General features: G+C 55.8%; 1 protein-coding gene across 15 annotated transcripts in view; it reads right to left on the bottom strand.

The window, feature by feature from the left end:
* The window catches only part of RAPGEF1 (Rap guanine nucleotide exchange factor 1), a 123,766-nt gene that overhangs the window by 53,227 nt on the left and 43,824 nt on the right, over positions 1 to 26,715 (bottom strand). For 10 of the 15 annotated variants that reach the window (XM_053919471.1, XM_053919475.1, XM_053919509.2 and 7 more), the window contains exons 2-5: positions 8,515 to 8,654; positions 7,851 to 7,964; positions 3,411 to 3,589; positions 56 to 212 (exon numbers count right to left, since the gene is read on the bottom strand). In XM_053919471.1, coding sequence (XP_053775446.1) covers positions 56 to 212; positions 3,411 to 3,589; positions 7,851 to 7,964; positions 8,515 to 8,654 — 590 coding nt within the window. The remainder of the gene's footprint in view (positions 1 to 55; positions 213 to 3,410; positions 3,590 to 7,850; positions 7,965 to 8,514; positions 8,655 to 26,715) is intronic. The other 5 variants (XM_053919485.1, XM_053919517.1, XM_045196990.3 and 2 more) reach the window with 1 other exon arrangement.

Below are 26,715 nucleotides of genomic sequence, written 5' to 3'. Positions count from 1 at the left end.
CCAGCAGGGAGGCCACCCGAAGCCTCTGCCTAGGACCGTCTGGAGTCCACCATACCTTCACTCCGTCCAGCACGGCCTTGATGACCCCCTTCACCGATGTCACCATCTCTTTATCTTCTGAGTTCACACCTTCCAGCATCACCTGGTCGGACCAGCGAATGAGGTTGGCCAGGCTTTGGTACACTCGGCTGTAGCAGGACGAGAGGGCTGAGCTGGAGGGAAGAGAAGGTTCAACAAAGGTCCGAGGCGTGAGATCACTGGGGGACACCCGAGTGGCACAGAACCCGCCTCTCCCGCACGGCCCACACCGCCCTGTGATAAACAAGCTTTCCTCCCTGACCCCACCTCCTCTCCTCCACCGCAAATTCTGGGAGTGTTACATCATAGTCTGTTGTACGCACTTTTTCGTTTCTCCACTATAACATACACAAATTCCATCACGATCATGAACACATTTTTTCAAACTTTACTTCCTCTGCGAGATGGTGACAATGCCCCTCGGGGAGGGCCCCGCCTTCCCCTCCTCTGAGGTGCCCGTCACTGGACGGGTCGAAGCGCCCAGTTTGGAATGAGACTAAAACTCAGGTCGGATGTGTCACGGAAACCCACACCCCCCCCCCCCCCCCCGCCCCGGGGCTGTGAAATCTAAACAGGCAGGACCCTCAGAGAAGCGGCCTTTAACCGTGGGCCCAAGGAGACCTGTCCTTTACCTGAAACCTGCCGCAGCACGGCTGCGGCGCCAGAGGGGCGCACGGCCAAGGGCGCCTCATGGAAGGCGACTCTGAGGTGAGGCCACCGCACGCAGGACCGAAGCCCCGGGACTGCCTCTACCGCTGCAGCGGGGAGGCCGGAAGAAGGAACTTCCGTGTCCTCCACATGTTTTAAATAACTAAAGGTAATTTTCCCTAAGAATTATGGAAAGGATTATTTTTCCACTTTAAACATTACATATTATAATAGGAGGGCAAAAATGTAGAAAATCTGTGGCCTGCTCCTTCCTCTTAGAAAATTTTAAAACAAGAAGGTAGACATTTAGGAGCCAAAAATATAATTTTGAGGAAAAAAATGTTGTCAGACATGGTTAAGACAGGTTCTGGAAACAAAGCCATTTAAAACAGAACCCGAATTCCAAACCAGGGAAGGAGGAAAGCAGTTTTCCAGAAGGTCTAAACTTCCACGGCGCCAGCCCTCTCTCTCTGTGCACTGTGCAGCAGGAGGGAGGGGGTCGGGCAGCAGGTCACAGACGCCCCAGCCCCTAGAAACAAGTTCACAGAGGAGCCCGAGAAAGCCGGGCTGGGCTGCTCTGGAGGGAGCCGTGAATGAGTGAGAAGTGTTTGGTGTTGGACCAGCCCTCTTAGGAAAGGGGACTGGGAGGGTGAAACAGAAAGTGAGGCCGTTCCTGGGCTGGCCTCCTGTGACTGGACGTCGCCCCGAGGGAGGGCACTTCTAGCAGCCCTGCCCCCCTCTGCCCGGCGTGCCAGGTGAGGCCTTTACAGGGGCTGATGCCTCCCACCACTGTGCCCTGCGGAGGCCACCAGGGCACCAACCACTCCATGAAGGACTGGCAGTGAGCAGATGAATGGGGAGGGGACAGTGCCTGAAGAATGGGCAGCTGTGCCCACCCCTCACACTGTGAGCTGGGAAGCAGACCACCCCTCTGCATGAAGGGCTGGGGCATCAAGGAAGGAAATGCCGTCCAGGGATCAGCTGCCGGTCTGTCTCTGGAGGGGTGCAGAGAGCCCTCTCCACTGCAGGCAGGCATGTCCCACTCGAAGGCCTCGGGTGCCCCACTGTGCAGGGGACCTCCACCCTCTGCTCACAGCCAGCTGCCTGTTCAAGGGCCAGTCCCCTACCGTCCCAGAAGCGCGAGGACACAGGGAAGAGCCGGCCCACAGAAGAGGCTCTGAGCAGAGGCCTGGAAAACTCCCCCCCAGCCTACGAACTGCATGTGCTGGGAGGAGTGAGATGATGGGAGAATCTAAGAGAAACACAGGAGGGAGCATTTCAATCATCTCAGCAAGATCAATAAAAATACTGATTCTTTGGAAGAATTTCAGGAGGAAATCTCTTAAATGGCAATAGCCAAAGGACTACCAGAAAAATGCAAGTCATCGTTCTTCACGGCCGCAGATAGGCATTTCTCTTTCCCGCTAGAGAGCCCCTGCAGACATCAAATAAGTTGTCATCTGTAAAATAATCACAAAACCTCCCCATGGACAAATGCACCCAAACCACCACCATGTTACTTGACTGGGGCCCGTTCCCCAGGACACCCAGTGGCCCTCCCACAGGGCAGGGGCCGGCTCACTGTTGGAAGGCAGAGCACCCATCTCAAGGCTCTCAAGGCTGGCACACAAAGTATGGGACGGGGCGCTGCGGGGACTCCTTCCTCAGAGGCTCTCCCCCTCTATGCAGCAGCAGGCATGGAAGAGGGGCGCAGGCGCAGGGCAAAGCCACGTGGCCACTTTGTCCTCCCTACCAGCTGGCTGCAGCAAGTTTCCGGCTGAAAGACCGTGATTGCCAGGGGCCGATGGACCCTGTGGAGTGGCAGCCCAGGGCACAGAGCTTCTTGGAACTAGACATTGTTTGCTGTCTCCCAGAAGGACAAAACCCTGCATTTTAATGGCCGAGTCCCAAATGCAGGTCCTGAAGGCATGGCCTCCCGGGACTCTGAGGGCACTGCACCATCATCTTGGGGATCTGACACAGGGATGTGTCTTCGGAGCAGATCCTGGGAGGAGGGGCGCGGCCCGCAGGCACTAGACAGTCTGCCGGGAAAAGCTCCCACCAGCCTTTCACGGAAGATTCCATTTCACACTGCCTCTTTTTGTACTTCACAGTAAATGTGGGGTCAAGCTGCCGGCTACCCTTTGAGAGGGAAAATGCACTCTAGCAATAAAAGCACTGCTCCATCGAAGCTTCCTGGGACCGGGCTGACGCGACTCCCACACTGGCGTCTGGGCATCCGGTCCTGTTTGGGAGGTCCCAGCCTGACACAGTTCATCCTGGCTCTGTGTGCTAATGAGGCTCTTCTCCACCTCTTTTGTCCCAATTATCTAAGAGCTGAGGTCTCTAACAGGCTAGATACTGACAGGATTCAATGTCACCACAAGCTATGGCGAGCCTAGGGTACCCCAGGCTAGGAGAAGTGTGTCCAAGTCCATGCGAACATTGCCATTGAGCTAACGCAAGGAAGTGACCACAACCTTACGCTGTGGCTGCATCCTGGGTGTGGCAGAGAGCTTCCTCGGTGTGAGGTCTCCTGGGATACAGTGACCTCAGCCTTGGGACAGGGTCATGTGACATCTGTGGGGGAGAGGGCTCCTTTCCCTCTGGACCCTCTTCCTTGTTCCCAGATGCCCTGAGGCCTCCCCCATTCGGACAGAGCTGAGGCCTCGGGAGCAGCTCACCTGTGCTGAATGCGAGGGTCGCTCTGCACCAGCGGCAGGATGGCCTCCAGCACCTTGCTGGCGGACCCTGGAAGCATCTCCAGCACCTTCTTGTCAATGGCCATCTTGTCCACGATGGTCTTAAAGTAGCGCAAGGCGCTGACCACCTCCTTCTCTTTCTCTTCCAGCCAGCTCAGGTTCTGAAAGGAAATGTTAAGCATAAGGAGGGAGGAGAGAGATTAAAGGGAGCTATTTTGAAAAAATAAAATAAAATTTTCTGTAAACTATCTTGAGATGGATGCGAATGGGAACAGGCTTCGTGTTGCAGCGGCCAAGCCAGAGTGGTTTTGTAAGGACGGCCACCAGGGCACAGAGGCGGGATGTGAGGCACACGGGAGGGGCCGCTCAGCTAGGCAGAGACCGAGGGGGCCTGAGGTCCCGTCTGCCACACTGAGCTACCACCACTAATCTATTTAGGTGTCTCAAGGACTCCCTTGCCAATGGCAGCAGGAAGCGTAGGGAACAACAGTGATGTCCCACGGCACGTGTCTACCCAGTGAACTGAATTCAGAGACCCAGGCCTCTCAAAGACCCCGGGGGCTGCGGAGGCCAGTCAGAGGCCCTGTGCTCACCAGGTCCCCACATTCAACCCAAAGATACAGCCCCTCTTGAGCACACCCACAGACCACGAGACTGGGCTCAGAAGTGGCGGATGCTTGGGGGTGAAAGGTGAAGAAGCCGGAGCAGATGGCCATGACCCCATCTCAGCTGGGCAGCGAGTGCTACCCGGTCCATGGTCCGGCTGCTTCTGCTCCTGAGGAAAGACTGCCTTGCCTCTGAGCAAAGGAAAACACAGGGTCCCTTCCCTCCTAGGAGGCAACTCCCAGGCCCGAGCCTCCCTCCTGGACAGCGGGCACCTGAATCTGGTCAGTGGGGCATGTACCCTCTGGTCCCTTTCTCCAGACTGGGCCTATGCCAACGACCTGGGTCCCTGCTGGTTGGCGGGGACAGGGGAATCAAGGGCAACCTAGGAAACAGATACATCCCCAAACGGATACTCTACTCCAGCAGAATCGGTTACAATGACAAGTGCGGTATGTGAGGAAAGTGCCACCTGTGGGGCTCTCTGAGGTGCAGGGAACAGAGAAATAAAAGCAACTGTGGGCAACAGAATAATTTCTAGAAAAAGTTGATTTCAACAATAATCTATAAATATCTAAGTAAATAAAATATAAAAAGTGATTATGATTCTGAACACTAGCTTTTTCTTCTAAAATGATGGAGAATGTCATTTTAAATTAAAAAATTCTACAGTGGAGGCATTTATTTCATGGGAATATCAAAAGACAAATACATAAATGGGATCGAGAAGTAAACAGTGTCTGGTCAGATGACTTTCACGGCATGATCTGATTTCTCTCCATGGGTGCGTCCCCAAGGCGTTCTGTAGACCACAGACAGCTCCCCATGGGGGGGCCTCCGCCCCCTGCCCCGGTCCCCCCTTCTTTTCTGTGCTCGCACTCCCTGTGTTTCTGCACCTCACGGACAGGAGCCCTCGGCTCCTCCATCACCCACCCCAGGGCTGGGAGGAGCCTGAGTGTGAAGGAGTCAAGGTGCCTGTGGACACCAAGTGTGGCTGACGTCATGGTCGGACAGCCTGGCCAGAGGGCGGTGACCACAGCACGGCCATCTCAGCACAGCAGCCCATGTGAGGAGCCAGCGATGACGAAAGGGGGGGCAAGCAGGACACTTTGTAAGGAAACGTGCCGCCAGGTTTGCTGGGGAGCAGGGGGCGACCTGGAAACGGGGGCCATGCAAAAGGGGCAAGGCCCTCCAGAACAAATGGAATTTTCTCGTCCTTTGTAGAGAGATCACATGAGCCCCCAAGGAGCCGGGCTACCCCTGGCTCCTACTGAAGGAGCGACAGCTTAGCAGAGCGGGTTTCTCCCACGAACCGTCCTGCAAACCCCACTCCCAGAGCCTAAGGCCCCTGAGCACCGTGCGTTCCCCGCGCCCTCAGCTGCCCACTGTGGCTTCTGGCAGGTGCAGCCAGGAGTCAGTCAGAGTGTTTAAGTGGGACTCTAGGCAGAGCGCTCCCCAGGAGCAGGACCCGAGGTCTTGTCCGTGCTGAAGCTGCCCAGCACACAACCTCTACAAGGCAGACACTGCTGTGCTGTAGAAGCAGGTACCACCATTGCCCAACAAACGTGGACAGTCCGTGAGGGCAGCTGTGCCGGGGAGGGCCAAGATCCAAAGCCACCACTGGGCTTGGGGACCAGTGGGCTTCAGGTGCCTCGTGTGCACGAGGGAGAGGACAGTTCCTGCCCTGGGGATTGGAAGAGGTGGACGTGGGGACTGAATGAGAATGCATGTGGAAGCATTCTGTACCATTTAAGGGAAAAACAGATTTTGATGGAAAAACTGGGGCCAGAGCCCCAACTTTCTGTATATTGGGAAGAATAAGAGCTTTTGCATGTGGTTAAGGTGAGGAGTAAAGACGACAGCACATGAAACCACCCAGGACAGGGCCTGGGCCCAGAGAGACCGCCAGGCAGCTGCAGATAACTCGGAGCCTGTCCCCCTGTCCCCCTGAGCTGCAATTCCCGTGTATTTAACCCGGGAAAGCCATGGATATAAACCTAGGGGGGAAATGACAATGTAAATGGGAAATATTCTCTAAGTACTAAGAGAGCCGAGAAGTAACAAATTATCAATGATGCTTGCAAAGGACAGACTTGTCAGATCTCTCTGACACAGGCTTCCAGGCTCACACACGCGGCGGCTCGCCCTGCCTGTGCTGCTGTGCTACACAACGTGCTCACTCCGCCTCACGCGGCGACTCGGGCCAGGGCACGGCAACTCGGCCCTTCTCAAAGGGCGCCGATCAAAAGCCAGCGACACTCCTCCGTCGGGGAAGGTCGTGCCCTCAGCTCCTTGCCACAGCATGGGGCCACTCAGCTGCGCACCGCTGACACCCTGGGGCGGGCAATCTGTGTGGGAATGGAGGGCTGTGCCCTGCACCGCAGGGTGTTCACCAGCGTGCCCGGCCCCGACCCGCCAGCTCCAGCAGCTCCTACGTCACCTTCCTAGTTGTGACAACCAAACATGTCTCCAAACACTGTCCATCGTCCCCGGGAGTGTACAGGGACCCCCTTAAGTACAGGACACTTTAGCACCCAATCTTCCCCCATGACCCCTCTTAGAATAACGAGGGTGGCAGTTCTGAGAACTGAGTGAAACAGCTTCTCATCAGAGTTCACCAGAAGATCACAGGCGTTAGTGAACCCCTTACTCCGGGCTGCCAGGACTAGTGTTAGAACTGCCGCTCTTCCTGGCCGCGAGCACGAAACTCAGCTCCAAGAGGCTGTGGAACGGACAGACCGTCACGCAGAATCACGGTGGTGCAGACCAGACCTGCTGCGTTATTACTCTCTTTCAGGAAGGAATTTGGATCGATCTACCCAACACTGAACATTTCGCGCTTATTCTTCGGCCTCCTGCTGTTAACAGATGCGGCAGGAAAAGTGATTCTTCAACCAAAGACTCGGGTTTAAAACCCGAGTCTTCATTTCCTCCACTTTTAGCTAGGGTTGTGAAGACAAAAACGGGCCTGCAACACGCAAGCACGACGTGTCTGTGGAAGAGGGCAGTGTCTGCCTGCGGCGCTCGAGCAACGCCGGCTGTTGGTGACAGCTCTGCGACACACCGGGCTTTGGGTGATTGCCGGGGGGTTAAGGCTCTGCTCGTCTACACAGCTTTTTCAATTTCATACTGCTAAGTTTAATTTGTCTTTATGTTTGGTTGCATGTGGGGTTAACATTTAGATGTGGGAGCTGTTCAGAAATGAACTTGGCTTTCATGAAGAGGAAGTGCAGCACCGTAAGTGTTTCCATTTGGACGTCAGACCACCCGGGTCAAATCTCAGCTTCACAGGCCTGAGTGACCTTGGCCAAAAGGTTACTATTGCCACAGCGTAACCGGCCCCCACCTCCCAGCGCTGCTGTAAGGGTTACACAGGAGGCAGAGTGCAAGGCGCCGGCACGGGCTAAGGGAGGCCTGATGGATGCTGGCAGCGCAGAGTAGCCCTGGCTTCAGGTGCCCTTCCCTTTCTCAGCATTCAGCTCATCTCAGCGACTCGAGGAACGAACAGCTGACCTTGACGAGGAGACTCCCTCACTTCCCCCAGAACCCGTTGGACCCAAGCAGCACACCCAACCAACCCCAGAGAGGGTCCCCGAGCTTTCGCCATGGAGTGCTGTGCTCTCGCCAAAGACCCTGGGGGCTTGGACAAACTTACTTTTTGCCCAAGGTCCCTTGGACTGTTTCTGGAACAATTAAGCCCACAGTTGCCACCCAAATGAACGCAATGGTGCTGTGAAAGGTTTCTCCATCCCCAAACCGTGGGCCAGGATTCTGCAGTAGAAGGCAAGGCAAACCCAATGTTCTTAACATCACACTGACCTTCTGCCTTTGAGACCTGGAAGCCCCAGCACTGGTGGACATAAATTCTACTGCCTGCTGCTCCAGATCCAAGGGGATAGGGTAGCCCTCTGGTAGGAATCTGTCTGTTGCCTCCTGGAAGAGAGGAAACCTGGATTCCTACAGAGCTTGAAATGGCCGTTTTAGGCTGAAGAAAGGGGTTGATGAAAATCAACAGCTATTTCAACATATCTGGCTTGACTGACCCTGTTGAGGTTACTGGTGCTTGAGGATATCGTTGGCTGGGTTTCAAGGACTTTGCATGCCTCAGAGCATGGACGCTCTGGACGTGACAAACTTCCCAGTGCGTGTGTGCACGCCTGGGCAATGTGGGGCCTTCTGGGGCAGGGAGGCAGTGCCACGGGGTGTGGGCATCACGTGCTGAGCCGGTGTAAGTGCCCAGAAGATGGCACATCTGCAAAAGGAGAACTGCTCTAGCCAACTGAGCCTGACTCTGACTGACAGGAGAAACGCTTACTGCCCTACAGGTTCATACTTTACAGGAGCGCGGGAGGCCCCGCCTGGACCCGGGAACACTATGGAATCGGTGTCTGCACTGAGAGCTCAATCCCCAGGGAGCGAACTTTAAAGAAGCACAAACTCCCGCTGCTTGAAGCCGGAGGACACCCAGAAAGACTCTGCTTACTTTGTTTGCAGGCTTCTCCAGAATTTTCATAGACACGTCAGCCGGTTTTCCCTTCTTGGACGGAGTTCTCTTGATCTTGGGTGAGTGGAATTTGTCCATCAGCTTCATGGTGAAGGAGGAGAGATGGGAGCGCTGCGAGTCTGAAAACAAAGAGGGTCTGGCTGTTAGAGGCAGCGTGGGAACCTCAGGGGCCTTTCGTGGGAAGGAGCTTCGTCCCAACACAAACCACCCCCCAGCTGCTCAGGGTTACAAGAAAAGGATGTATGGGTTCCTTGAAACATGACTGCATGTTTCAGTTTTTGCAGTTTCTGTCTCTGGGATAGGTTGGTTGTTCAGGATGGTGGCTGTCCAGGTCAAAGTGAGTAAGGAAAAAGAACCAGCAAACACCCCCTAGTGTCCGTACAGAGTCTGTGCGACGATCTAACGGAAGCCCAAGGGGCTGGCCCAGCAGAAGGACCGCCAAGGCAGAACCCCAGACGGGTAGGCGGCAGGGACTGGAGAGCAGGGCCCTTTCGAATGAGCCTCTCCCCGCACTTTCTGGTGTAGGAATCGTGACAAGCGACGCCGGCAAGGCCTCAGGGTGGGCAGCGGAGACTGAAATGGGACTGAGGTGCTCGAAGCCCTCTGGGGCAGAGCGAGAGGCTGGGCGGTCTCTCCCGAGGTCAGGCAGAGCTCTTGGCAAGTCTTCCTTCTTAACGAGGACGCAAACACACAAGTCACTTGATAAGATCGCTTCAGACCCTGGAAAGCAGTATGGTAAACGGCGAAAGGAAGGAAGGCTGCTCAGTGGATTTTTATCTGAAACCGCTTCATTGAGATATCACTCACATATACAGCTGACTCACTCAAAGTGGAGTTCAACACTTTTTTTTAGAGTAATTCACTGGGTTGTCCAACCATCATCAGACTTTAATTCTAGAATATTTTGTTCCCTACCAAACTACACCCTGGCCAGGGTGGCTTGGTTGGTTGGGCATCGTCCTGCAGACCAAAGGGTCGCAGGTTTGATTCCCAGTCAGGGCACGCGCCTGGGTTGCGGGTTTGGTCCTCCGCTGGGGCATGTGCCGGAGGCGACTGGTTGGCGTCTCTCTCTCACACTGATGTTTTGCTCCCTCTCGTTCTCCCCCTCTGCCCCTCTCTTTGGAATCAATAAAAGAAAAAAAAAGTTTTAAACCTCCTGCTCTCTTAGCAGTCCCTCTCCATTCCTCTCCACGCCCCTCAGTCCAGGCAACCACCAGTCTACTTTCTATAGGTTTCCCCATTCTGGACATTTCAAATGAATGGGATTATACAGTATGGGGTCTGGCTTGACTGGCCCTTATTTGCCGCGGTCACTCCTGGGCTTCAGAACAGGTAAACTGAGGCAGAGTGATTTCTCCAGCTCCCCTCCGCCCTGCCTCTTCTCCTTCCCACCCAAGCAGGGTGGGGCCTCCGTACAGTTTATACTTCCTTCTTTACGCTTCAAAATGCCCTGCCTGCTCTCATCACTCCGTGGTGGTTAAGAGGTGAGCTTGTAGGCACGCTGGGTGAGTGCTCCAGTCTCCTAAGTCTTAGGTTTCCTTGTCTGGGAACCGGCACTGATAACATTGTCCTTGACATGACTTAATGTGACGCAGATCCCAGAGAGGCTGCCTGTGGATAGTGCAACCAGGAACTTCCCGGAGCAAGCCCGGGTACAGGGAGCTGACCTACCTAACCCCACGGTCTGGAGGGGGGGCGGGCAAGGCGGACAGAACGCTGAATTGCCAACTGTGCACAGACCTGCGTCAGGCTACCCTGCAGCCTGGGCCCAAGGGACTGAGGGCCTCACAGATGCCTTGTCCTCTTCCTGTGGCACCGACCAGAGTTCCCATCGGCCTTCGTCTGTTCCTCTGCTTCCTGCTCTGGTGCCTCCTTCCACGCTGCCACCATTGCTACCCCCACCCCTCCTTCTGGTACTGGCCTCAGAAGCCCCGAAGGCCCAGCACACCCCTCTCCAGGCAGGTTCCCATGTCAGCTGGGATGTTATAGCAATGTACTAATCCGGGACTTCTACCCTGGCGAGTAAGATTGAAAGCAGGGGGAAAAGAGCAGACACAAATGGGGAAGTCTAGGCAGGATGCAACGGTTCCTTTGCTCCACTTTGGCGGTCAAAAATCTCCCAAGACATGGCTGGGCGAGCCGACTTCCGCCCTCTGCAGCCTGCCACCCCGGGCTGCCATGCAGGCAGGCGTGGGGCTGGGGGGCTGGCCAGATTCCCACCTCTGCCATCGCGACCCGGGGCGCAACTAGGGTAGGCAAGAAAGGTGCGGGGGCCCGAAAACACCTCTCAGGTCCCTGCATGTGCAGGACTGGTCCTCGTCATGACCCAGGGCCCACTGAACCCGGAAGTGTGACATAGCACTCTCTCTGCTCTGCTGGCTACAGCATGAGATTCTGCCTTGGGGCACAGCTGGGACTCCACGCCAGCCTTTAAGGGAAGTGCTGGATCCACTGACAGATCCCTCCTCGGAGCACGTCAAAGCCTCGCAATAGCCAGCTGGGGCACGCGGCGCGACACACCCAGTGGAGACAGCAGGTTCCCTGTCTCGACAACCTACCTCAACTCTGGGAACTGAGGACAGCGCTAACCAGGACAGATACTGACTTGGAGGCTACTTGTCACCTTTTCCTTGAAGCAATGGGTTAGCAACACAGGTTACAAGTGACTTGCAAGGTCAGTGGAACAAAAGATGCACTGAGTGCTGATAAAGGACAGCCAGGACCAGTGACAGCAGCGTGGCAGGAAACAGCTCTCTCGGGGAAACACACACTCTCTCTCTTTCTCTCTCCCCCGCCCCCCGCCCCCTGCCCCCCTTCTTTTGTCCTTGTTCCTCGTGGGCACCCGTCACTGGGCCCGAGATGCTCCCATCTTCTGCGGTGGGTGGGGCAGACTTCGCCACCCACCCTCGCGTTCCTCCCCGACTATTCCCTTAGGAAGCCACATTGCAGACAGGGTGTGTATCTTCAGAGGTTTTCTAGCAATGAAGTTAAAACCAAATTCTGGAAGATTTCATCCATGCATATCCAGATGCTTCTCACTGTATGACTGGGTTTCATCCCAAGAAGCCAACACCAGGTACCCATGACTCTCATTTCTGTGCTATCACCCCTCGCTTTCCGTGGCAGTGTACACCCCCTAAGCTCTAAGCCGGCTCGGTTTCTGCATGGTGCACACACGGTAGAATGCTGCGGGTCGTGCTCTCAGTCCCGGGAGGCCTGCCACTCGGCCCTGCCAACGTGGGTGGGAGCGCTCTCCCCTCCAGGCTGTGGCGTGCAGGTGTCCCCTAACACTAGCTTCATCTCCCTGCTCTCCTGCCGGTGGGCGTGGCCCGACTTTCTCACCAGAGCAGCATGGACACTCCCAGCACGCCTCCCGGAACACAGGGAAGAGTGTCCTCTGACCGGGACTGCTGGACAGCAGGCCACCTACTGTATTTAACTTTATGGATATTGCCAAACGACTCCCCAGAGTGGCCGTGCCAATCTGCAGTCCCGTTGGCAGGTCCCAGTTGCTCCACACCCCCCGACACATGGGGTCACCAGACCTGCACACTTCTACTTCCACGCCTAACCAGAGGGGATGAGAGCCCCTTCCCGTGGGAAGGCCAGAAGGCCGTATCCGGCTGTGACCCGTCAGACCTGGGTGAGCAACCCCAAAGGCCACCGACAGCACCACCAAAAACAAGCCTCAGACCGCTGCTCGGCACGGCGCTCACACCACCTGAGGTCAGGGACTCCCAATGACCAGTCAATCTGCTCGTTTCTTCCAGGGAAAGCGTGGCTTCACGATTTCTGTATAAAAGGCCAGAGTGCCACCGAGAGCGGGCACGTTCTGGGGCAACCGCCACAGGCTGCGAGTCCAGCCGCACAGCTGGACACGTCCTTCCCGACCTGGAGAGAAAGAGGATGGGCCGGAGGAGAGGCAGGGAGCTCACAGAATGATGCCCACAGAAAACACACACCAAAGCCAACCAAGTCCTTCCCAAGTGGCGGGCCAGGTGTCAGTGCTTCATTCTTACATTTTTAACGCGCCCCTTGGCCGGGCCTGAGCGCCATCTCCGCCCGCGGCTGACAAATGTGCACAACAGCTGGCCTTTCAAATGTCACTTGGAGCAGCAGCTGGGATCCCAACTTAGCAGTGGTTTATGCCGGGGCTTCATTTCCCCCGGGACGGGAGGAGTCCGTAAATACCAACCACACAAGGCACCAGGACGGCAGGGTCAGGGTGGACAACGCTCTGAGGCAGGGCCGACCGTGATAAACACCGCAGCTGTCCGTTTCTCGTTACCCACAGCATTCTGGACGCGGAACTGCGGCACAATGGGGAAGGACTTCCACCTGTCCAGTCCCACCTACCTAATCCATACCCCCAGAAGTGCCTTGAGGACAGTAGGAAGAACTTTTTTTAACGTGCAGATTTCAGGTCTCACTTGCCCAGAACTTTCCAGACTGATGTAAAGATGGAGACGAGAGCAGGGCTGACGGCTCGTGGGCACGGCGGGCGGCAGAGCGGGCTCCGGAGTCGGGCAGGCTGTGCTCCTACCTGCGCTCAGCCACGTCCTCGGAAAGACTTGTCACCTCTCTGAGCCGAGGCCCCTCCTCTGCAGAACAAGCGTCCCTCCGGACCTCACGAGGACGGACCGTGGTCCTGTGCGTAAAGCAGCTGGCCAAGGACCTGACAGGCCGCAGATGCTCAGTAAAGGACGCCATTATTGGTATTTGACAGCACTGCCAGGCGGCTGCCAACACTTAATAGGGCGAAAGCTAAAAATAATCCCAGCCGGGGAGAACGGAAAGCGACCTGATGTTTCATTTCTTCCCAGCTTCCATATTACAAGGTCCCGTCTCACTCGGTACAGAACTATTCATGTTAAAATAGCAGGAAATAATGGTCGGGAGTTTTGCAATACCAAAGGCTCTCCTGACACGAAAATCTGTTCACATTATTCATTTGTTCAGAAAGTCTACTGGTAACTGTGGCGCCGCTGTGGGTGCTGATGGAAACAGTAAGTGTATCTTCTCTTTTTTTCAGCAACAAAAGTAAAACCACTTCATTTGAAAAATTCAAGCACTGCAAAAATACATCACACAGCAACTCATAACTCTCACAATCTCTCATAACTCCATCTATGGCAAAGCTGAAGTATTTTTCCCTTCACCATATGTGGCAGGCCTTCTCCCACGTGAGCACAGCGGGTGGCTGAGTGATGTCCCTCTGGAAGGCAGGCCACACCACACTCAACCAGGTCCCGATGGACGGTCCCCACCTGCCCTCCACACGGGCCGTGCTGGTGCGCACCGTCAGGCTTACCCCGTGGGGCACCTGTACGACGAGCCAGACGCCTAGAAATGGGATTGCTGGGTCAAAGGTGCGAGCGTGATCCCGTCCAACTGCTGTGAGCAGGACGCAGGCCAGTGGGAACTGTGCCATAGAGTGAGGCTTGGGGTGGAGGCCAAAGAGGTGGAGTGCAGAGAAGAGGCCAGGCCTCCGAGGCCCTGCCCCCTATGGAAGACACCAGGCTTCACCTTGAATTTGAGGTCGACCTGATACAGAGCCACCGTTTTTGTTTTACTTGCATAACTGGTACGAATCTAAAGGATTCACAACGGAACAGCCATTTCATCAAAGATATCCACGTGGCCAATGGACAGATGACGAGGCGCTCAACCCCACTGTCACCAGGAAGCAATAAATTAAAGCCACAAGGTGGCACCACGGCCTGCACACAAGGGTGGGCAGAGAGAAAATGGGAAGTGCTAAGTGCGGGCTCGGGCAAGGAGCAACGGGCATCCTCCACCCTCCACTGTGGGGAGGGCGAGGCTGACCGTAGCCGAACACACGCCCCCTCGTGGCTAGGGGCACGGCCTGGCCAAAGGCCCGTGGGAGCGTGTCCTAAGGCGCACACCACACAGTCAAGGAGCAGCACCAACGCCTGTGGACAGGAGAGGCCCGACTGTGGCGCCTCACACACGGACTCCCACGTAGCGTGACAGAGAGTAACCAACACCCACACACAGTATGAATGAGTCTCACAAAGGCAGAGAGGGGGCAGACACAAAACGTGTATCTTGTATGATTCCGGTTATATAAATTAGAACACAGGCAAAAGCAATCACTGGTTTTAGGGGTCAAGGTACACCTGAGGGTGGGCGGTAACGGGCAGGGGACACTCAGGAGTGAGCTGTGGTCAGTTTCTTGGTTGGACTTGGCCACACTGGTGGGTCCACCTGTGCCAGGCTGCAAGCTGCTATCAGACGTACTTTTCTGATACATGGTATACATGAATAAAAGCTGAAATAAACTAGACACAGGGGCCTACGGCTCTTCTACAAAAGAGCCCGCATGATTTTTACATGGGCCAGATTAACAGATCATTTACAATTTCAGGAAATCCTATTCTGTGAAATAAACAAATGGATTTAACCATGAATAGTCCAGAGTATCTTCCCAAAGAACTCTGCATTGAATATCTCAGGAAGAATCTGTGGATATCTCAGGAAGCTTTTGTTTCATCTTTGTAAAAATCATAAAAGAGCTGACATAAACGTAGATATTATGATCTTAAATCTCCAGGAAATAGATGTTTCCTAACATTGCATGCAAAATTCAAAGAATTCACTGTAAATACTATTGTATCCTATAATTTCTTTTATTTTACCCAAGACTAAATCAGTGCATTTCTGCACCTATTTGTGAGGTCAGTCTAAGAATTAAAAACAACATTTGTTCGTTTAATCACTGTTCGAACATGTCATCCGGGCCAGGCCCCGAATCAGTACCGAGGAACAGCCTCTGCAGGCAGCAGCGGGACCAGGCAGCTGGGCAGACGGGTCAGCATTAAGGACACAGATGGGGGCTGGAGCTGTGCATTTGGGGGCTGTCAGCACGCAGATGCCACAGGGAGCCGAGAGACGGGATGAGAACGCCGGGGACAGGTGCAGATGGAGAAGAGGTCCAGGCTACTTCATTGCCAAGTGGTCTCTTTCTACACCAAGTTCACGGCAATTCTGACAGGCAGCTCAAACACAGCCCAAAACTGTATTCCTGACACAGCCTCCCCAACCTGCCGTCCGCACATGTTGGTACACAGGAAGTTTCACCCTGCCCACAGCTCAGGCCGAAGTTCTTGACTCTGCCCCTTCCCTCACGCCCCTCACCCAGCCTGCAGCAAACTCTGCCAGTGCTTCCCTAACGGTGCACCCCGAATCGCACCACTATCGCCCCGGCCCGACCCCTCCTCTCTTCTCTCCTGGGCCACCACCGTCGCTTTCGAACTGGCCTCGTGCTCCTTGATTTTCTACCGTCTTCCCAACCCGGCCACCGCAGCGGCCCTGACCAACGGTAAGTCCTGTCATGCTGTCCCGCTGCTCGGAAGCCCCGGCGGCACCCGATCTCACTCGGAGGAAGCAACGCCCTCCAGAGGTCGCGGGCCCACAGGACTTGCACCCTGGGTGTGCCACCCCCAACCCCACCAGCCCCGCCCACACACACCTTTGGGATTAAGCCCATCCACAGGAAACCTGTTCTCTGACGTCCCCACGTGGGGAGGCCTGACAAGTGCAAAGTGGCTCAGCCTGGATGGGTAAAGTTAGTCTGATCCTGGGACCCGATCATGAGGAAGCTCATCTGGTTCTGACAGGGGCTTCCTCCTCCACGCGGGCCTTTACAGAAAGCAAGGTAGCGTTTGGGCTCTTATCTCTTACTGTCTTTTCCTCCAGCTTTCAGCATTCAGAGCAGAAAAGGGGTTCTACTCACTGATCCCTTGGGACTCTGGTGATGATCAAATCTTACTCATTTTGGAATCTGGCACTTAGCCCAATAACTGGCCCGGGAAAAATACATACTTAGGTGCTTGTCAGTGAACATGCAGACCCAGAATCAATGAAGAAATTCTGTCATGGCTGGCAACTACTGCCTTCGACCCACCCCAGGGGGTGACGTCTGGTGGGCGATGTGGATGGGATGGTTTATGTGGGTTTTGCTACGATTCTTCTCTAAGAGGGCCGCCACACGAGCCAGAGGTGACTCAATCAAGAAGTTTCTCTGGTGTGGTGCTTCAGTTTGGGTTTCCAGGGGGAACAGATGTTGTTGAAGCCACTTCCAGGGAGCAGACAAGAGAAAAGCTGCACCTCGCTGCTCCCCTGCTAGGCCTCTGGAGGGCAGTGGGTCAGTACTGTCCAACACGAACACAGTGTGAGCCGAATGTAACGTAAAGATGTTTTTAATTAACCCCGTTCATCTACATTATCATTTTAACATGCGACTAAATAAAAACTACGAGTGAGAAATTTTACTCATCTTTTTCTCTCGTACTACGTATTCAAATGCTGGTGTGCACTTCACACGTCCAGCATGTCTCCAGCTGGACTCGTCCATTTCCAGCCTCTGCAGCTCCAGGCCTGACCCTCGGCTTCCCTGCTGGGGAGGGCTGGGACCTCAGACTGTGCCTTGCGCTGTGCCGCTGAGGTCCTGGAGGCTGCTTTGCCTTTCCCCAAAAGGGCAGACAGTGCATGGCTGTGGCGAAGCAGGGGCACCCACTCACCCTCAGGCTGGGCTCGAGGGCCCAGGACCACGTCCCACAGGGAGGTGCTGCAGGTTCTCGCTCTAACCAACACCTGGACGATGGACTGAGCGGACGGCACCGGGCAAGGTCAGGAGGCAGAGTGCAGAGCAGTGTTTCGACAGAAAACATTTCTGACAACCATAGCTTCCCAACAGAGCAAACTGATTTTCTTTGGCAGCAGAGCCACGGACATACATGGGGGCACCCACAGGCTGTCCTACTGTGGTGAAGCGGGGGCAAAAGGAGTGGCCTCTGCAGGTGGCCTAGCACAGCCCCGAGATCTGACGCCCACTCCTCCCCCACCTCGGTGCGAATGAAACCCCTCAGCGCGAGAGCTCGGGCAGGTCTGCTCCCCGAGCCTCCTTCCCTCACGGGCCGTTGTGAGTGTGTGACCAAGCGCTCCACATCAAGGCACGCAACACATGTCATCTGCTGCTCCACCAATGTTTCTGAGATAACTGCTGCCTCTTCGAGCGGACAGTTTTTATTTCACACACTACAAAAATAGAAGAAATAATGCACTGAGTGGGTATTCTTATGATTTGAGCACTTTTCTACATGTTATACTTTAGTAAAAAAGTTTTATTAAAAACAGTAGAACAGAGATGGGGAGAGAAGCTGGATTCTTGGTGACATTGTCTGGGATGCTGGAGCCAGCTGTACCTGAAGCTCACATGCCTCTCAACTTCCAGCAACGTTATAAAAAAGGGGGGAGAATCCAACAACTGAAGTATCTCACAGGATTTAAACAGAAGCCACAGCCTCCAGCAAATACACTCCTACTCGTGCAGTGAGCCTGGAGCTGCCCTGCTGGGAAGCGCCTGTGTCAGAGAGGGCTCTGACTGAGCCCACACAGCGCTTCCCCCGGCTTCCTGTTGTAAAACATCCACCTAAATGCAGACAGACACCCGCAAGGAGAGAAGGAGCCTCTGGGGTGGACAGCTGCTCCCCGGGGCACCCAATTGAGTGGCTCGATCAGTAGCTCCTGTTTCTAAACATCTTGTTAGAAGCCGGACCCTGGGTGGGGGTTCACCTGTCACCCCGGATCCTCACACTAACACTGGAAGGGAGGTACTCTTATTAACGTCTGACAGATGAGGAAACCAAGTCACAGGCCCCCCACCCCCTGCATGTCACACACAAGTCCCAAACAAGACAGCTGTAGCCCTAACACAGGCTGTGAACCACTCAAGGTCTGCCTGTCCCCAGGGTGGCCTACCCCCAAGGAAGTATTTCTTCTCCATCACTGTTTGGAATCGACTTGGAGATCCTTGAAGCCACAGACTCCACAGACTTCCAGAAATGTGAAGCAGTCCGTTCTGCAGCTGGATTTCCAGCGACAAGAAGGGGTGGGGAGGAGAGTGACAGTGTATTCTGAGTCAACGTGCCAATACAGTGGGCACAAAGTGAGCGGGGCTGGAGCGCACCCATCGCTCGGGGTCCTGGCCGCAACAGGAAGAGCACCCGCCCTGGCCTTTGTCCTGTAGGTGGGGCTGTTTGGAGCAGCCTCCTTCCCCCAGAGGACCTTGTGTGCTAGGGCTGGTGCCAGGTCAGCACGCAAACAATGCTCCCCAGGGGCCACGACACATACTCTTCAGCATCGTGTCAGCAGCAGAGCAGCCCACGTCGGGGCCAAGACGTCTGTTTACTGGGGGCCCAGGCGGCAGGGATGGTGCACGCCGGCGCAGGTGGGCGGGAGGCTGGGGCAGACAGCAACTCTGCAGCCCCAGCTGTGTGCAGCCCTGCACAGGGACCCTGGGAACCCATGACTTGTCAGGTCGCCCTCTGGGCTCCCAGAGGAAAACAACATTTTCATTTGTCAGCGAGCACATACTCATTTATTTATTTCTGTCCCAGGCAACAGGGAAAAGAGCTGGGAGCCACAACCCCCAGCAGCTTGGGACACTGCCCAAGAGCTCCCTGCTGGGAGAGTGAAGAAAGTGGAGGGGCAAGGGTCACCTGCAGTCCTTTCCCTTCCCTATCACCTCAAGGAAGCAGGGCACCAGATATGGCAGAGCAGGTCCTGTATGGCGTCTGCACTCACCCAGCCATTCCTTCCAGCATTTGAGAGGGCTGGGCTCACAAACAGGAGACAGCTGCTCCCTCCAAGGAGCCCCCACTCTCGCAGTCATGACCCAACCTGGACCCAGAACTGGACCCGGAGTGGGGAGGGCTGGGCGGGAGGTGTGCCCAGCCAGGACACGTGGCCCTGCTGGGGGTGGTGGTGAGGAGCCGGTGCTCTGGGGCCCCAGGTCCTTATGTGAAAGCCCAGGCTGCCCCTGGGGTGGGCGGAAGAGCTGGGCATACAGGGACAGCTCCAAGGCTCTGGGCATTTCGCGTGGGGACCAGTGAGAGGCAGTAAACGGGCTGGCTGGGGAATCTCTGAGGACACGGAGGGGTCTGGAAATGACCACTTACACAAGGGCGCACTCTGGCCTCCCGGCGTGGGGTGGGGTGGAGGAGAGGTGGCCGGTTCTCTCACCCAATCAAAGGCCACACAATTTTCTCTGGAACAGAATGAGCAAAGTCTTCTTGGCTGCTCTCTGACAAGCGTTTCTTCACGGACCCTGTTCCTCTGCTCCTGTCTCTCAAACGTGTCTATGGCCTGGGGGCCTGCTCTGGCAAGAATATCTGTTCTACGGCATCACATATGACAGTTCAGACAGGCACGGGGGAAGAGCCCCACTCTGCTGTCCACGTTCAGGATCAAGTGCTAGCCAACTGCCATCTCTCCAAGGTAATGGTCAAGGTGGCCCCGGCTGCCTGCCTCAAAGGCCACCTGCAGCCAGGTGCCTAGTCAGTGGTGGGGCTCTTGGCTTCCATGCAGTGCAAGAGCTGGAAAGGATGCTTGCTGAGTCTTCTTGCAGAGGAAGCCGGGGCCCTGGGAACAGACTCAACCCAGCCTAGGACCCAGGTCTCTTGAACGAAGCCAGGCCAGGGCTCCTTCCTCGGTCAAGGATGAGAAACTGTCAACCCAGCCTTGCAGTCACTATTCCTCCTCTTCAGGAGATGGTGGCAGCGCAGTAAGCAAAAACGCAGAGAGGCCCAGAATAAGAGACAGCCCACTCCAGTGCTGGTGACACCCTCCTCTTCGCCAGCAAATTCCTTATAGCCACAGATATCTAACCACCCACCAGAGGCTCCCAGGGCCCTTGAAATTCTGGGACTAAAATCTCAAGTCACGCTGGTTTAGGCAAAGCCTAAAATGCCCTTGGTCCAGGGCCTGAAGTCCAATGCGTGTGCACTCAGATGTACGGTGCCTGTGCCCACGGCACTGCACGAGGCACTGGGCCACACAGGGAGCAGCCAGGGCCGTTTCTGGCACAGCGAGTGCCTACCACCCCCCCAGGCACTTTCTGGGCCTCTCTCACTTAAGACTCACAGTGACCCTCCAAGGTGGGAAAATAGGCTGGCGAGTAAGTGGCAGACCCTGAATTTGAACCCAGTGAGGCTTCACACGGCAGCCATGCAGTCTCCTAAAACTCAGTAGAGGGAGCCGATGGCGCAAATAAAGCAGAAGACGGTTCACAGGACAGAGGGCCCATGGCCTCTTCTGCCCATGCTGGGCTTTTCTTATTCCCTCCAGGTCAGGCTTACACCCGGAGCAAGCCAGTGCCTCCGAGGTGCAGGGCTCTGTGCTCGGCTGCATCCCCACCCCCGCCTCCGACTCAGATGACACATCTTATTTAGCGTGGGCCTCCTCTTCCTCTGTTTAAAGCCAAAGCCTAGCAAATGTGCTGTTTATTAGGTGTGTTCACAACTTTGATCACCAGGGAAGCAAGTCACCACAAGCGCAGAAGAAAAAGACTTTGAGGCCAGCACTGCTTGTAAAAGAGAATCACACTCTTCTGGAGAAGCTCACGTCTGAGCCGCCTTACTCCCAGCAGCGGCATCCCGTCAAGGCCTCCGGGCTGCGCTGGTGCCTGGGCTGGACCGGCTGCTTCCGCCCAGGCATGGGCCAGGCCGAGTTTGCACACTGGCCCTCAACTTGCAGGTGGCATTATGGATGCGACCAAGGCACCAGTTTTAAACGGCCCCCAAAACAACGAGTTATGGAAGGAAGAACATGTATTTCAGCGACAGCGGAAGTTGCCAGTGTTTGGCTAAAAGCACTGGAAGGAGGTTCTCTGAAGTCAAAAAGGCCTCCTAGCTCTCATGGAATTTATACTTTCACAGCCTGTGATTGGTAACAGGATGGTTTCACATGTGTTTTTAAAAGATAGTTCTTCAGTGGCCAGGGCTCAAGAGTCCATCTCCTGGATCTTGGACTCAGCCAAATCGCATTCCTCTAATTCTCTGCAAATTCTCTCTTGTTCAGAACTCCCCAAACTCACCCCACCCCAGGGAGTGCCTTCGGGGGGAAAACCCAGTTGCTTTATTCCAGGGTCCTCAGAGCAGAAAACGGTATGCGCTTCTCAAGCAGGAATCTCATTTCCCCTTGTTCTCCCTCAGCAGTTGCATCTTTAAGTCTCCTAGAATTGCAGCTCTGTTTAGGCGACCCAGTGGTCCTTCCCACAGGAGGCAGCCCCCTGCCCTTGGTCTGAAGTGTCCCTCTCAGCACGCCAGGGAGGGAGCACAAGTGCAGGCGCACCGGGGAGAGGGAAGAAGGCAGGGACCCGTCCTCTCCAAGCCAGCTGTGTGGAATCAGAACGCGCGTTCCCAGCGAAATGATGTTGAAAACGCAACGCAGGCCCTGGGCCGTCCACTCATGAGCGCGACTTGGCGGAGCTCCTTCTACCCGCTAGACACTGGGCGCTGGACCCCCAGAGGGTCTGTGGCTGGAGGGAATGGAGGGAACCTCTGCCCTCCAGTGGTTTATAGGCTACCATGGAGGACCATACACCCGGGATTCCAACACTCGGCAGAGCAGTCCACTGCTGAAGAAACAGGGTTCACTTCCTGAGAGGTCCAGGAAAAGTTTATGAAGAAGCCCTAGGGCTGTGAGCTGCGCCAACCTCGCAGGAGCCCCCCCCCCCCATGAACAATGCAAAGGGCGGGGCCGACCTTGGTGAGCAGCGGCTCTCTCTGGAGTGGTCTGCTCCTCCTGCTAAGATTCACTGCAAGTCACAGCCCACCAGCAGGTCCCCAGGTCTACCGTGTGGGACCTGGCCCACAGTAGCATGAAGCAGGGCAGAAAATACCAGAGGGCACTGCAGGTGGGAGGGCTAAATACTGTTTGGGAAACTTATTTTGGCCACAACCGACTTGAACTGCTGAAGACCCTTCTCCCTGGAGCGTGTGGGGTGGAGAAACCCCCTCACTAGGACGAGGAGGAGCCGCTACAGGCCAGGGGGCCCGCGGGGGGGCGGGGCTCAAGTGCTCACCTGAAGTCACCAGGTGGAGCGTCCTGTCCTGCGCAGAAACTCAGGGTCACGCACCAACAGGTGGGTCACTTCTAAGGCAGAGGCTGCCGCTGGCCTTCCCATGTGTTTGGACCATAAACCATGCTAAGAAATGCATTTCTACTACAACAAGTACATGAAGTCTACCAAAAATCTAAGAGAGTTAAGTTTGACTTTACTTTTTAACCCATGGAATTGATTTATGGTCCAACAGTGCGCTACTCCTCCCCCGAGTGAGAGGGGCGAGACCAGGAGGGCTGTGCTGTGGACGGTCAAGCACACGACCAGAGTTGGTCAGCGTGCCGTTGCCCAGCCCGATGTGGACGGGCGATCGGGATTCCTGTGGGGGGGGCCAGGAACCTGGGCTGTAACTCGTCCTCCACGTGACCACAGCACGCTGTTTCAGAAGGCAGAGCTGGGGAAAGCGGCACACCTGTTAAGAAGATGGGGTGGGCCCTGGACCCCATGGCTCAGTTGGTTGGAGTGCAGTCCAGTAACCGAAAGGCTAGGCGTGTGGTCCCGGGTCTGGGCGTGTAAGGGAGGCAACCAATCCACGTTTCTCTCTCCCCCTTCCTCTCTAAAAGCAATGGAGAAATGTCCTCGGTGAGGACTGAAATAGGTAGATAAGTAAGAAGATGGGGAGGGGCTTACTGCAAGCCCAGCAGAGGTGACACTGACAGCAGGGGGAGTTCTCATCTCAGGGCAGAACGCTGCTGATCGATCAGTGTGGGGGGGGGTGGCGGGCGGGGAATGCTGGGCCCAGACCAGGCCACATCGGCACAGCCCCGGGGCCTGGTGGGCTGGGGTGAGTGCCAGTGCCAGCTGCCAGATCCCAACTAACCAGCCACCCACACAAGGAAATGTGGCTGAAGCAGGTCTCTGCTCGGACAAGGCTCAGAGCACAAGTAAGCCGATAAGTATTTCCTGAAGACCTACTGTGTGCTGGTGACAACATATCTCACCCAGAACCAGCGGACCGAAGCAATCGAACACTGCCCTTCCTTCTGATTATGGCTGTGGTGTTTATATTTGGCTGTAAAATGTGTTTAGCATCTAGTTGGTGCAGGAAAAAAATGCGGGTTTTGCCCTCAAGTAATCGTTCTAAGGCAGTGACTCTACCCAAAGAGGGGAGAGAGGCAGGTCAGTGGCAGGGCGTCTGCTCTGAAACACACACACAAGACAACCACACATGTTCACACGTGTTTGCAACCACACATGTTCACACATGTTTGCAATCAGGAGAGCGCAAACCTGGATAAAATACTTAGAGCTGAACAGGTGAGGGGCTGAGGGGTTAGAGTCCGAAGTTAGGGGTGGGTGAGGTGCCCCCCACGCTGCCTGGCCTAGGGGCCCGCCACCTCTGGTCAGCAACAGGCCCCGAGGCTGGAGGTCCATCTAATTTCCATGCTGATCCCACCCCGTAAATTAACATTAATTGTTTCCTCAGTGGAAAGTGCTAACCACATTTTACACTGAAGATGAAGACCTTGAATTTTCTAGCCAGGAAAAGCAAAACCAGCTGGGAAGGCAAGGAATCTGCCGAGGACCCGGCGTCCTCCAGCCGCCCCCCCCCTCCCCTCCCCGGTCCAGGGAGAGCAGGATGCTGCCCTGCACAGTCTGCGTGGGCTACGAAACCTCTCCTGTGCACGGACGGGGCCAGCAGGGCAAGTCTGATGGCCTGGCCAGTAATTTCTAAGAGCCACCAAGTGACCGTGGAGAAACACAACTTCATTTTCTCCTGCGAGGCGGGCCCCTCGGGTGCTCACCATGACTGAGACCCCCCAAAGAGTTTTACGGTGTTCTGCCAGGCACCGTGTCCTCAGAGCTAAGGGTGCCGTACTAACCCATAGCTTCTAAAAGCTGGTGGACAGGTTTGAAAAATGCATGAAAATCAGTGGATGAAATCTGTAAACAGGTCTACACCCTGCAGAAAGTTGAGCGTGGTGTGTAAGACCGCCTTTCACAGTGGTTTTGGCTCCAACTCTCGTTACAAACTGAAGCATCACCATGGAGCAATATATCTAGTTTCTTTATAATAATATTTTTGTATTCTTTGTGGTGGAGGTTGAGAGTAGTGCTTTTAAATTTTTCATCAAAACAAAAACATCGGCTCAGAACTGGGCGTCCTGAAGCTGGAGAACGCCCAGCGGCTTCACACAGGGCTTTGCCACTGTCCCCCAACACTTGCTGGGGGTGAGGAGTCAGAGCCGACCGGAGATGGAGGCGCAGATCTGAAGGGCCGCCACAGGCTGCCCCCTCAGTCCCGTCTGGAGCATTGTTTGCCTGTAAAATGCTGATCTCTTGCCCAAAGGAGTCGGCCTGGTAAAGCTGAGCTCACACTCTGCGCCAGTGAACGGGCCTGGGGCCAACCCCCAAGGTGTGAGTGGCCCGCTGTGGGCCTCTCCCCCAAGTAGGAAGACAGCTAGAGATCCACACCTGGTTCAGGAATCAACTGTTCCCGTGCATGATGTCCCTCCTTCTGGGGCTGTAGTCACACACGGCACGCGGCCCTGACACACCTCTGCAGGCTCGGGGCGGCAGGAGCTCGGAGAAGGACTGTTTGATGGTGTCCCACCAAGTGCATGCAAATACCCCCAACACTGCCCCTGTCCGCTCAGCTCAGGATGGCTTCCACCGGGCCCCAGGCTGAGGTGTCATGGAAGAGGCTGTCCCGTCCCCTCAGTCCTCTCCAGAGAAAACAGGCCCCTGTGGAGAAGGATGACTGCCTGAGGTAACATGGCACATGGCACTTTTCAAGCCCAATCTCGGTGCCTGGGCTGCAGCAGCGCGTCCGGCAGACCCGGCACCAACACATATGAGGGGCAGGAAAGGCAGCCCCAAAGCACAGCATTACAAGGGGGACTGCCGCTGCAAGGTGGGGCCAATGCCCCCGGGCCACATCTGGGCAGGGCTTGGTCTGGGTATCCCCAGAGTCAGACTGAGACCAGGGTTCAAGTGCAAGTAGTTCACAAGGGAGGAGCAGGCCATGCTGGTGGAGTAGGTAGTAGGATAGGGAAGAGGAGGGAGCCGAGACGGGTGTGCTTTCGAGTCATCTTCCACTGTGGGCAAACCGCACTTAACCCTGCAGGAAGTTGGTTTAAATTGAAGCCTCAAGGACTGACTGCAGTTGGCCAGATCTTCATTTTCTTTCTGGAGGATGCTGGGGTGTGGACACAGGAAAGGTGTTCCTGGGAAAGGGAAGAGCACGCTGGGAAGGCCTGAGCAAGCGGGGTCACGGTGAATCGGGAGACCAGACAGGTCAGTGTGGCAGCCCACGGGAGCGGCAAGAGCCAGCAGGGCTCACTGAGGCCAGGAGGCAGGTGCTACTGGACCAAGGGGCCGGCAGTCCCTGAGGGTGCTGGGAAGTGGGGTTCCCAGTGGGGGACGCAGCACAGGGCTCTCCTGTGCCTTTGTCACCTGCTACGAGGGTCCATCAGAAATCTAAACACGACACCCAGCAGGTGAGAAACCACCCTGAGGCCACCCTCCTCTCACCAGAGTCACTGCCCTGGAGGTCCTCAGGCTTGGACAAAATGAGCCCCCAAAGCGTGCCCCCAGAGAAACTGCCACAGGGCCACACCCACGTGTGCGGGCACGGCCGCCCTGTCCCTACACTGGCAGCGGCCACGGGAGTATGAGACAGCGGCAGTCAAGCACTGCCCATACCCCGCCATTCCACAGCGCAGTCTCCCCAAACCAGCCCCCAGTTCATCAAGCACTTACTGTGCCAGCCCTGCCCGGCAGGCGTTACTTCCGTGGCCATTCCACCAGTGAAGAAACTAATAGGGCCTGGAGAAAATGACGAGGCCCAAAGTCCCTGGTGACTGGGAACAGCCTGAACGCAAGGGGGCTACAGCTCGCCCTCTTCGTCGTGACACCACAATGTCCTCCTCAAGGGTGGCCGGGCTGTGCTTGTCAGAGTGGGAGGCACAGAGTGTGAGCAGGAAATCCCCACAGGGGCTTCTCTCTGCCCAGATTCGGCCGCTCCTGCTCCATGCCTGGCTGCCCACGGGGGTCCTACCGTCTCACCCAGAGGGAGGAGAGGGGCTGGGAGTGGCAGAGCAGCGGGCTCCAGGGGTCTGTCGGCCTCGCTGCCTTCCACGAGGCCTGGACAGCACCTGTGCGGGCTTCCCTGCAGGCGGCAGCCCAGCCACAGTGACACAGCACGGGGCTGGGGCCGTACTGAGGTCCCCGAGACAGTCCAGAGACTCCAAGGATGCACGTGGAAACTTCCTCTTTAACCGCGATCTTCCTCCAGAACACACTACACTTTG

This window comes from Desmodus rotundus, chromosome 1, assembly GCF_022682495.2.
Source record: "Desmodus rotundus isolate HL8 chromosome 1, HLdesRot8A.1, whole genome shotgun sequence".
NCBI lineage: Eukaryota > Metazoa > Chordata > Mammalia > Chiroptera > Phyllostomidae > Desmodus > Desmodus rotundus.
Note: the sequence above shows the minus strand (reverse complement) of the source record. Positions and strands in the feature narration are given on the sequence as shown.